We start from the raw sequence: 12,049 nt of genomic DNA, 5'->3' as shown, positions 1-12,049 counted from the left end.
GAGTTGCCCTACGATGGTCTTGAAGAGAGATTGTGACTTCAGAAGAAGCCATTGTGGGGGGGTTCAGAGCCAGCTTGATATGATCCCGGTGGCTCGTGCAAAGATGAGCTACGCTACCCGATCTGCTAGTCCTAGAAACCAGAAGAGGGTTCTCTTCAAGGCGTGAATGACTTTGCATTAAACAAGCCTAGCGATTACCTTTGCTAATGTCAATGCAATTCTGTTAGGTGTTTGTCGCAAACGCAATATCCAATAAAGCTGTAAGAATGCATTTTTCGGTAGAATTGGTTTGAAAAAGGAAGGGCGAGTTCACCACCAAATATTACATCCAAATGACACCTCTTCTTGTCAGTGGTGGACCCAAGGTTTCAGGCTAGATGAACAGAAAAGGGAAGGGTCAACTGTGCCAGTAACCAAGACACCAGTGTTCTGACCATGATGAATGCCTTTTATGCACTGGCCACATGATGGTATATCCCATCCCTCCTTCCAGCCTAAGGTAGACCTGGGCATCGGTGGCCAGTTAGTGATACCCCGTGTGGTTGCCTTCCAGTATGCTGGTCCTCAGAAGGGTGTCGAATTAAAGAGGATGGGCGAGAGGGCGGATTCTTGGGGAACACTACAATTGAAGGAAGTGGGTTTAGAGATGAAAGAACTTGAACCTGTTTAGTTAGAGAAAAGCTATGCACTTGGCAAGGATGTCCATACAATACCAACACAAGCTTTAAGACACTCAGTCAACAATGTATGTTCTTTAGCCCTGAATGTTACTGGAGATTCAGTAGAAAGAGTGCGCCTGCCCGGACTCGGGGAAGCGGCATTTCTTCCACATGGTAGTAGTGTTTTCAGTGACTGAAAGGTACACTATAGGTTCTAGGAGAGTTGTGTGCATACCATGGAGTCCAAGACTTTTGTGATGCATAAGGGTCCCAACATTCATGTTTGCCTTCCTAGGATTCTGCTTGATGACTGCCTATAGGAGGTTGTATGAGAAAATACATAGGTAACAACATAGAATGGGGGCATTAAAGTATAAATACAAAAACCCAGATCATAATCAGCAATGGCGTCTATTTATTTATATCAAAAAGGGAATTAGAAATTCTTCATAAATATGCATTTCAATAATTATATCAAACCGATTCTTTAAAAGTTGCTTTCGTATTGAATGACGAAACAACCCTTTTACTCAGTCATACTTATTCATCCCACCTTCAATTTTTTTCAAAACATTTATATAGACTGCCCATAGAGTTTATTATTACATAGACATAACAATAAGGTCGCAGATCTATTAAATATTCTTAATTATATCTCATGCAGGGAATGTTGTCATCTATATATTCATACGTTGATGGACACAGAGTTTTCATGTAAGATAACATTTGTTCTTGTAGGCATAATAGCAATAGAAAGATCACAATCGTTTTGTCAATCGTCAGAAATATTGGAAACTATCAGCCACATGCATCAACAGAAGGATTTGCGATTCCTAAATAGCGATTTTTAAGGAATCGCTATTTAGGAATCGCAAAAGTGTATGCATGTAGGAATCGCTATAAAAATAGTGATTCCTACACATTCCTTAATTGCTACTCGCAAATTGCGAGTCGCAATTAAGGAATGCCGTCCCATTCATTCCTATGGGCCTGGAGGCCCATAGGAATGAATTGGAGATTGCATGAGCAATTTGCAAGTACCAGTAGGTACTCGCAAATTGCTCATGCAATGTCAAGGGTGTCAAAATGATACCCTGTTGCACCCCTGAAATTGATCTGTGCACATACGTTGCACACACACATGCCCTAAGGGCATGTGTGTGCACAGCATGAAACTTTGGAAAATGCACAAAAGTGCATTTTTCCTAGTTTTTGCAAATTACCATGAAGTTCAACTTCATGGTAATTTGCTACTCCTATTAGCGAAATCGCTAATTTTTTTACTTTGATGCATTGCATTTAAGGAATCTCAATTTGGGATTCCTTAAAGGCAATCGCAATTTAAGGAATCTCAAGTTAGAGATTCCTTAAATTGCGGTTTTTGCATTTGGGATGATGCATCCCAAATGCAAAAATACCGGTCACAAAGTCTGCCCGTTTGCGACCGGTTTTTAGCTTGATGCATGTGGCTGTAAGTTTTCATCTTCATCATGGCTTGTTGAACTGCGAATATGAGGTTAGTCAGAGATTTCTGGTGGACAGATGTGTGGATGAAGTCGGTGACAGTGAATCGGGGGGGAGTCGCACAATGCTGCTCGCCTTTGTTTTTGAACTATTTGTTGGAAGGGCTGATTGTTTAAGCTTCTTCACTCATTCTAGCTGAGCCCAGGGGAATGAAAGCCATATCTCCTTGCCGTTATGTCTTTCTCTGGCAGAGGAGGAAACAGGAAGATTTTTTGATGGTATCCTTGCTCTGATAATATCAATGTAGTTGCCAAAAACCGTATATGTTGGATTCGCTGTAGGGATTCGGGGCCACCAGGTCCTAGATTAAGAAGCATTCTTTGAGTGAGCATGCAGGGTTGTGCTCTACAAGGGCAAGCATCCCTTGTTAGCATTGATGAAGGCATGCTTCCGCGTCCTGGCTATGAATGCAGCACAGCGATTTCTACGAAAGCTCTCAATTTTTCATTCAAGTTCGTATCCTTTTTTTTCATCTCATCAGCGGTGGCTTTGCTGCGAAGGCGGAGGAGCGTCGCGCCTCTGCTCTATGAGCAGTGCAAAGTAAAATGATAATAACAGAACGGTATTATAATTTTATTTTTAATACAATGGAGCCTGGTTAGGGCGGGGCTTAGATTGCGACAGATGGAGGACTGGTTGGTGCACCATAAGTGCTTATGACCGTTTGGCCGACTGTCTTGGGCCGGCCAAACCGGCGTGCAGCACTTAGCACGTTCACCACCCGGCTGTATTGTACAGCCTGGATGGAGAACATACACAGGCTCCGAGTCCCGGTCTGAGCACCGAACCAGACTGCTCAGACCAATCACAATGCTGCTGACATGTTGGTGATAGCAGCGTTGTGATTGGTTACGGGAGTCTGGGAGCCTGGGTGCTACCAGGAGCCAGGAAAACAGAGAGGACGGAGGAAAGGCAGCAGCTGGCGACCAGCAGGTAAGTCTTATTTTTTTTCTAATCCCCCACCACGGCCTTTGCCTTTCAGCACCCACTGCATCTCATGAAGATTGGTTGTTGATCCCAATTGTTAACCTAGGTAGGTAGATTAGTGGTCCTTCAGGATTTGAGGGATCAGTGGTCAAGAGTTGATGACCGTGTTTTGTTTAAAAGGGAGCGACTGCACTTTCGGTGGTCTAAGGTGGATATTTGAACAAATCGGCACTAGCAACAAACAAGTGCACAGCAAGACGATTTTCTAGACTTCTGGTTCCTGGTTTAATACGGGTTATAGCAGATTCCAAGCCGCAGTTTCTTAGGCTTATTGTTGGAAACCGCAGATTCCAGGATGCAGGTAACACTTGCTGGTTGAATGCTGGAAATAGCAAATTCCAGGGTTATTATCTGTAAAAGCAGATTCCAAGCTGCAGGTTAAGGGATTTATGTTGATAACAGATGATTCTAGACAGCAGAATCCTTGGTTTATTGTTGGCATCTGCAGATTCCACTCTGTAGGTTCTTTGGTTTATTGTTGGTGTCAGCAGATTTCACACTGCAGGTTCTTTGGTTTATTGTTGGTGTTGGCAGATTCCACTCTACAGGTTCTTTGGTTTATTGTTGGTATTGGCAGATTCCACACTGCAGGTTCTTTGGTTTATTGTTGGTATTAGCAGATTCAACTCTGTAAGTTCTTTGGTTTATTGTTGGTGTCGGCAGATTTCACTCTGCAGGTTCTTTGGTTTATTGTTGGTATTAACAGATTCCACGCTGCAGGTTCTTTGGGTTATTGTTGGTATTAACAGATTCCACTCTGCAGGTTCATTGGTTTATTGTTGGTATTAACAGATTCCACTCTGCAGGTTCATTGGTTTATTGTTGGTGTCGGCAGATTCCACGCTCCAGGTTCTTTGATTTATTGTTGGTATTAGCAGATTTTGGTCTGCAGAATAATTGGTTTATTCACTGTAAGGGCAGATTTCAAGCCACTGTAGTCTTGGTGCGATGTGTGCTAACTTCGCCATGCATGTTTTACCTCCTCAACGGACTGCAGCATAATGTTCATGATGGTCTGGGCCAATAACCTCAGAAGGTGTCAGTGGGATTGCTGGTCATGTATTCGTCCCTGAGTCAGCATTACCCTCACTTGTTGCCATGGGCCTGTGAATCACATTTCAGCTGCTCGCCTGGGTGAGTGCGCTTGTTTACACCGCAATGTCATCATCTGCGTAACCTGGACAAGTCAGCTGACGTGTGTCTAATTATGGCTGTACAACCATTTGCAGTGCGCTGAAAATACACAAGCAACTGTTGTGCAATCCCAGACCAGGAGTAAATCACGACACAGATTACAGGGTAACACAAGCCGAGGCTTCAGGTCACCGTGCCACTGAAACCTCAACGCCGTCTCATTGCGCTGCTCATCGCGCACTCTTCCTTTATGCCAATTGTGTGCTAATATGCATATGTGTGATTCTATATGTATGTGTGTAAACATTTAAAGATAATATTTTTGCAATGCCTGTTCTGATTTCAGGAGAATGTGACCCCCACTCCAGTCAACCCACGAGGCAGGATTTCGATGGCGCTTCAGAGACGGACAGGTCAGTACCTTCCACATTTTTAAGTGTTGAATAGCCCACGCAACCCCAATTTATTTTCATAACCAGATTCCTTTCCATTGGCACGCTAGGGCATTGGAAGTCATACGTTATTGTCCTGTTAAGTGGCTCATGTGGGCCAGAACCCAAGGGTGCAGGATATTCCTAAATAAAACAATAGGGGCAGGTCCTTTTCAAGAAATAATTGGAGTTTGAAGAAGGGGAGCTACAGAGGTACAGAGAAGCTGCTGTTATGATGAGGGAGACTTGCACAGAGAGAGTCTTGCTAAAGAAGACCTGCGTATGCAGAAGGAGGCAACCGTGTGGGCTAGCAAAGGAGGAACAAGGTAAATGCAATTTAATTTAGGGTTGTTTCTAAAATAAAACAAAACACATGAAAAAAAATGGTTTTATTTAAAAAATATATATATATTCTCTACTTTTTAAAACCCTGAACATATTAGGTCTGGTTTTAAGGTGGAAGACTTCATTGAATAATAATGCAACACATATGTGCAGGTATTACAACATCATGACACACATACGTTACTTATGAGTAGTTATTGCGTTTCTGCAAATAGGCATGCAGTAGTTAACCAAATATAGGCCGAGGTCCTATGAGGCCCACACCTTACAAGGACCGAAAAGAAAGAATAAAAAGTCTTAATGTATGAATCGGAAAAATAAATCCTTGCTCGGTTTACTGCAATATTGGAGTTGTTTGGATTTTCTTTGGTGGTCGCTAAGAGGTCCGTGCCTGGTGGTTCTGTCTAGGATTTGGCAGGCCAGGAAATAAATATATATTTATATATATATCCAGTAGAAGGCAACTCCTCCGAAATGCGTCGGTCCATCCTTTTATATGGATAAAGGATTGTTTAAATGCCTTGATCAACAAGCATTTGCAATGCAATAGGTCTCGCATTAGGAAAGTTTGAGCCATTGGTCTTGTAAATGACACATTTTTTATTTATGTGTTGGTTTTGAAAATAGCAAAATGAATAGCTTTGTCATTTACAATGCCAATACTTTTATCTTTTGCAAATGTGACACCTATAGCATTTGTAATGCAACATGTTTTGTATTTATGTGACTTAGATGTATTGATATTACAAATAACAAAGGCTTTTAATTTTTTTAAATAATTAATACTTAAATAAAAGTTATTGTCATTTATAATGGCAATAGCTTAAACTTTTGTCAATAACTTTTGTGAAGATTATGTTCAGTGTATTTTATTGTGACAAAAATCCAAGAACAGAAGTGAAATATTAACATCTTTTTGTGACATTTGTAATAAAGCTTGAAACATTGAGAGAACATATTTGAAACAGTTGTTGTTGAATGGTTTCACAGATTGATACTGTGGTGGCGCTGAGTGATGTTGTGGTGTGATGTTGTGGCATTCAGTGATGCTGTGGTAGAGCATAGTGATGTGGTGTGCCCCTGAGTGATGCTGTGGTGGTGCCATAGATAGAGTGAGGACGATAGATAGATAGAGTGAGGGCGATAGATAGATAGAGTGAGGGCGATAGATAGATAGAGTGAGGGCGATAGATAGATAGAGTGAGGGCGATAGATAGATAGAGTGAGGGCGATAGATAGAGTGAGGGCGATAGATAGAGTGAGGGCGCTAGATAGATGTGTGTGGTTGTGTGTGTGTGGTTGTGCGTGTGTGGTTGTGTGTGTGTGGTTGTGCGTGTGTGGGTGTGTGTGGGTGGGTGTGTGTGTGTGTAGTTGTGTGTGTGTAGTTGTGTGTGTGTGTAGTTGTGTGTGTGTGTAGTTGTGTGTGTGTAGTTGTGGGTGTGTGTAGTTGTGTGTGTAGTTGTGTGCGTGTGTGGTTGTGTGTGTGTGTGGTTGTGTGTGTGTGTGTGTGGTTGTGTGTGTGTGGTTGTGTGTGTGTGTGGTTGTGTGTGTGTGGTTGTGTGTCTGTGGTTGTGTGTCTGTGGTTGTGTGTCTGTGGTTGTGTGTCTGTGGTTGTGTGTGTGTTTGTGTGGTTGTATGCGTGTGGTTGTATGCGTGTGGTTGTGTGTGTGTGGTTGTGTGTGTGTGGTTGTGTGTGTGTGGTTGTGTGTGTGTGGTTGTGTGTGTGTGTGTAGATGTGTGTGGTTGTGTGTGTGTGGGTGGTTGTGCGTGTGTGGTTGTGTGTGTGTGGTTGTGCGTGTGTGGTTGTGTGTGGGTGTGTGTGTGTGTAGTTGTGGTTGTGTGTGGGTGTGTGTGTGTGTAGTTGTGTGTGTGTGTGGTTGTGCGTGTGTGGTTGTGTGTGTGTGGTTGTGCGTGTGTGGTTGTGTGTGGGTGTGTGTAGTTGTGTGTGTAGTTGTGTGCGTGTGTGGTTGTGTGTGTGTGTGGTTGTGTGTGTGTGTGTGTGGTTGTGTGTGTGTGGTTGTGTGTGTGTGTGGTTGTGTGTGTGTGGTTGTGTGTCTGTGGTTGTGTGTCTGTGGTTGTGTGTCTGTGGTTGTGTGTCTGTGGTTGTGTGTGTGTTTGTGTGGTTGTATGCGTGTGGTTGTATGCGTGTGGTTGTATGTGTGTGGTTGTGTGTGTGTGGTTGTGTGTGTGTGGTTGTGTGTGTGTGTGTAGATGTGTGTGGTTGTGTGTGTGTGGGTGGTTGTGCGTGTGTGGTTGTGTGTGTGTGGTTGTGCGTGTGTGGTTGTGTGTGGGTGTGTGTGTGTGTAGTTGTGGTTGTGTGTGGGTGTGTGTGTGTGTAGTTGTGTGTGTGTGTGGTTGTGTGGGTGTGGTTGTGTGTGTGTGGTTGTGTGTGTGTGGTTGTGTGTGTGTGGTTGTGTGTGTGTGGTGGTGTGTGTGTGGTGGTGTGTGTGTGGTTGTGTGTCTGTGGTTGTGTGTCTGTGGTTGTGTGTCTGTGGTTGTGTGTGTGTTTGTGTGGTTGTATGCGTGTGGTTGTATGTGTGTGGTTGTATGCGTGTGGTTGTATGCGTGTGGTTGTATGCGTGTGGTTGTATGCGTGTGGTTGTGTGTGTGTGGTTGTGTGTGTGGTTCTGTGTGTGTGGTTGTGTGTGTGTGGTTGTGTGTGTGTGGTGTGTGTGTGTGTGTGTGTGGTTGTGTGTGTGTGTGTGGTTGTGTGTGTGTGTGGTTGTGTGTGTGTGGTTGTGTGTGTGTTTGTGTGTGTGTGTTTGTGTGTGTGTTTGTGTGTGTGTTTGTGTGTGTGTTTGTGTGTGTGCGGTTACAGAAGGATGTATGTGGAAGAGAGCAGTACATCAGCACAGGAGAAGAGAACAGGGAGTTAGAGAAGGAGGCGGTGGAAGGGAACAGCGGATCAGCACGGGAGAAGAGAACAGGGAGTTGGAGAAGGGGGCAGCGTGGAAGAGAGCAGCAGATCAGCATGGGAGAACAGAACAGGGAGTTAAAGAAGGTGGTGGGGTGGAAGAGAGCAGCAGATCAGCACAGGAGAAGAGACAAGGGAGTTAAAGAAGAAGGCGGTGGAAGAGAGCAGCAGATCAGCACACGAGAAAAGAACATGGAGTTAAAGAAGGAGGCGGGGTGGAAGAGAGCAGCAGATCGGCGCAGGAGAAGAGAACAGGGAGTTAGAGAAAGAGGCGAATGGAAGAGAACAGCAGATTAGCGCAGGAGAAGAGAACATGGAGTTAAAGAAGGAGGTGGGGTGGAAGAGAGCAGCAGATCAGCACAGGAGAAGAGAACAGGAAGTTAGAGAAGGAGGTGGATGGAAGATAGCAAAAAGATCATCACAGGAGAAGAGAACAGGGAGTTAGAGAATGAGGCGTGTGGAAGACAACTGCAGATCAGCACAGGTGAAGAGAACAGGGAGTTAAGGAAGGAAGCGGGTGGAAGAGAGCAGCATAACAGCACAGCAGAAGAGAACATGGAGTTAAAGAAGTAGGCGGGTAGAAGCGAACAGGGAGTTAAAGAAGGAGTTGGGGTGGACGAGAGCAGCAGATCAGCACAGGAGAAGATAACATGGAGTTAAAGAAGGAGGCGGTTGGAAGAGAACAGCAGTTCAGCACAAGAGAAGAGACCAGGGAGTTAAAGAAGGAGGTGAGGTGGATGAGAGCAGCAGATCAGCACAGGAGAAGAGACCAGGGAGTTAAAGAAGGAGGCGGGTGGAAGAGAGCAGCAGAGCAGCACAGCAAAAGAGAACAGGGAGTTAAAGAAGGAGGCGGGTGGAAGAGTGGAGCAGATCAGCACAGGAGAAGAGAAGAGAACAGGGAGCTAGAGAAGAAGGCGGGTGGAAGAGAGCAGCAGATCAGCTCAGGAGAAGAGAAGTGAACAGGGAGTTAGAGAAGAAGGTGGGTGGAAGAGAGCAGCATAACAGCACAGCAGAAGAGAACATGGAGTTAAAGAAGGAGGCGGGTGGAAGAGAGCAGCAGACCAGCACAGGAGAAGAGAACAGGGAGTTAGAGAAAGAGGTGAGAGGAAGAGAACAGCAGATTAGCGCAGGAGAAGAAAACAGGGAGTGAAAGAAGGAGGCGGGTTGGAAGAGAGCAGCAGATCAGCACAGGAGAAGAGAAGAGAACAGGGAGTTAGAAAGGAAGCAGGGTGGAAGAGAGCAGCAGATCAGCACGGGAGAAGAGAAGAGAACATGGAGTTAGAGAAGGAGGTGGGTGGAAGAGAGGAACAGATCAGCACAGCAGAAGAGAACAGGGAGTTAAAGAAGGAGGTGGGGTGGAAGAGAGCAGCAGATCAGCACAGGAGAAGAGAAGAGAACAGGGAGTTAGAAAGGAAGCAGGGTGGAAGAGAGCAGCAGATCAGCACGGGAGAAGAGAAGAGAACATGGAGTTAGAGAAGGAGGTGGGTGGAAGAGAGGAACAGATCAGCACAGCAGAAGAGAACAGGGAGTTAAAGAAGGAGGTGAGATGGAAGAGAGCAGCAGATTAGCAGAGGCTAAGAGAACAGGGAGTTAAAGAATGAGGCGGTGGAAGAGAACAGCAGATCAGCACAGGAGAAGAAAAGAGAACGGAGTTTGAGAAGGAGGTGGGTGGAAGAGAAGGAGGCCAATAGATAGAGGGAGGGAGGGCGATAGAGGGAGGCCAATAGATAGAGGGAGGGAGGGCGATAGATAGAGGGAGGGAGGGCGATAGATAGAGGGAGGGAGGGCGATAGATAGAGGGAGGGAGGGCGATAGATAGAGGGAGGGAGGGCGATAGATAGATAGAGGGAGGGAGGGAGGGCGATAGATAGAGGGAGGGAGGGAGGGCGATAGATAGATAGAGGGGGGGAGGGAGGGCGATAGATAGATAGAGGGAGGGAGGGAGGGAGGGCGATAGATAGATAGATAGAGGGAGGGAGGGAGGGAGGGAGGGCGATGGATAGAGGGAGGGAGGGCGATAGATAGAGGGAGGGAGGGCGATAGATAGATAGAGGGAGGGAGGGAGGGCGATAGATAGAGGGAGGGAGGGAGGGCGATAGATAGATAGAGGGAGGGAGGGAGGGCGATAGATAGATAGAGGGAGGGAGGGCGATAGATAGATAGAGGGAGGGAGGGAGGGCGATAGATAGATAGAGGGAGGGAGTGAGGGCGATAGAGTGAGTGAGGGTGGTAGAGTGGTAGTGAGTGAGGGCGGTAGAGTGGTAGTGAGTGAGGGCGGTAGAGTGAGTGAGGGCGGTAGAGTGGTAGTGAGTGAGGGCGGTAGAGTGAGTGAGGGCGGTAGAGTGAGTGAGGGCGGTAGAGTGAGTGAGGGCGGTAGAGTGAGTGAGGGCGGTAGAGTGAGTGAGGGCGGTAGAGTGAGTGAGGGCGGTAGAGTGAGTCAGGGCGGTAGAGTGAGTCAGGGCGGTAGAGCGAGTCAGGGTGGTAGAGTGAGTCAGGGCGGTAGAGCGAGTCAGGGCGGTAGAGCGAGTCAGGGCGGTAGAGCGAGTCAGGGCGGTAGAGCGAGTCAGGGCGGTAGAGCGAGTCAGGGCGGTAGAGCGAGTCAGGGCGGTAGAGCGAGTCAGGGCGGTAGAGCGAGTCAGGGCGGTAGAGTGAGTGAGGGCGGTAGAGTGGTAGGGTGAGGGCGGTAGAGTGGTAGGGTGAGGGCGGTAGAGTGGTAGGGTGAGGGCGGTAGAGTGAGGGCGATAGATAGATAGAGGGAGGGCGATAGATGGATAGAGGGACGGCGATAGATAGAGGGAGGGCGATAGATAGAGGGAGGGCGGGCGATAGATAGATAGAGTGAGGGAGCAACATTGATTGTGGGTGAACACGTACATGGACAAAAGAGAGAGCACAACGAGGAATGGGGAGAAGCAAACCGGCAAGAAAGAAATGTAGAGGATAGAAAAGACACACAAGGACAAGGACAAGCACAACACCGAAGGGGTGGAGACAGTGCCATCTTAACGCATGGGCACCCTGGGCAGTTGGCCGGGGGGCTGGTGAGCATAAGGGCACCATGCACTCATTTTGCATTAAACATTTTCATTCCTGTGTGTGTGGTTGTTTAGGCAGGGCCCAGTGCCCTACTTTGCCTGTGGGCCTATAATGCTGTTAAGACAGCCCTGGTTAAGAGAGAAGCACACACAACTTGGATCACAGTGGAGAGGCGAAGAGAAGTATATGAAGGAGAGGCGAGGAAGGTATATGCACTCATGGAGATCTCTACAGCCAGCACATCAACCCAGTGAGCTGTCTGCCGTAGGCCTGCATAAAACCTAGCTAGTTAGTTTTGGGTGTTTAACTTTCAGGAGAGGATGGAGAAGAATGCCTTTGTGTCCCACCTGTTCTTCAGGAAGCCAAATGCAGATTTTAGAAAATCATTAATGAATATGCAGATATTAAAACAATAACGAAGACTTTAGTTGGAACCATGTCTGGGCGGGGGTTGAACTTCCCTTCTTTGCGTATACCCACAACATAAGAGATATGCACACACACACACAAATAAATGAGAAGAATGCAGGCAGCATTTCACACACATATTTGTGAGAGAGATGGACACACATAGTTATGTTTGCGAGAGGGTTAGAGAGGAATTAATTTACAAAGACAGAAATATATGAGAAGAATGGCTGGTCTATCAGAAGTAGGACAGAGACACTCAGAGGAAGTCGAACGAGGTACATAAATGCATACAAGAAAACACAGACATATGTGGGACAGAGAGACCAATGGATGAGGTGAAGGAAGGCACAGTAACTGAAGAGAGACAGCAACAGCCAGACTGGAAATCGGGAATGGACCAACAAACACAGAGGGAGAAGAAAAAGACAGAGACAAAACACACACACGCACATGAAACAGAGACATGTAAAGACAGAGAAAGAGCGATGAAGAGATGAAGCAGTAAACAGGCAGAGAGATGTGCTGAAGTGACGCAAAGACACAGGGGAGAAGAAGAGCAGAGAGAGGAGGTGCAGAGATAGTGAGAGACAGACACACAGGAGGAGCGA

At 46.4% G+C, this 12,049-nt stretch overlaps 1 protein-coding gene across 2 annotated transcripts in view; it reads left to right on the top strand.

The window, feature by feature from the left end:
- Nucleotides 1-12,049, top strand: part of ARHGEF15 (Rho guanine nucleotide exchange factor 15) — a 365,779-nt gene that overhangs the window by 303,488 nt on the left and 50,242 nt on the right. For both annotated transcript variants that reach the window (XM_086946046.1, XM_086946047.1), the window contains one exon: nt 4,651-4,717. In XM_086946046.1, the coding sequence (XP_086802172.1) occupies nt 4,651-4,717 (67 nt within the window). The remainder of the gene's footprint in view (nt 1-4,650; nt 4,718-12,049) is intronic.

Source organism: Lissotriton vulgaris, chromosome 12, assembly GCF_964263255.1.
Source record: "Lissotriton vulgaris chromosome 12, aLisVul1.2, whole genome shotgun sequence".
In the NCBI taxonomy this organism is placed as follows: Eukaryota; Metazoa; Chordata; class Amphibia; order Caudata; family Salamandridae; genus Lissotriton; species Lissotriton vulgaris.
Note: the sequence above shows the minus strand (reverse complement) of the source record. Positions and strands in the feature narration are given on the sequence as shown.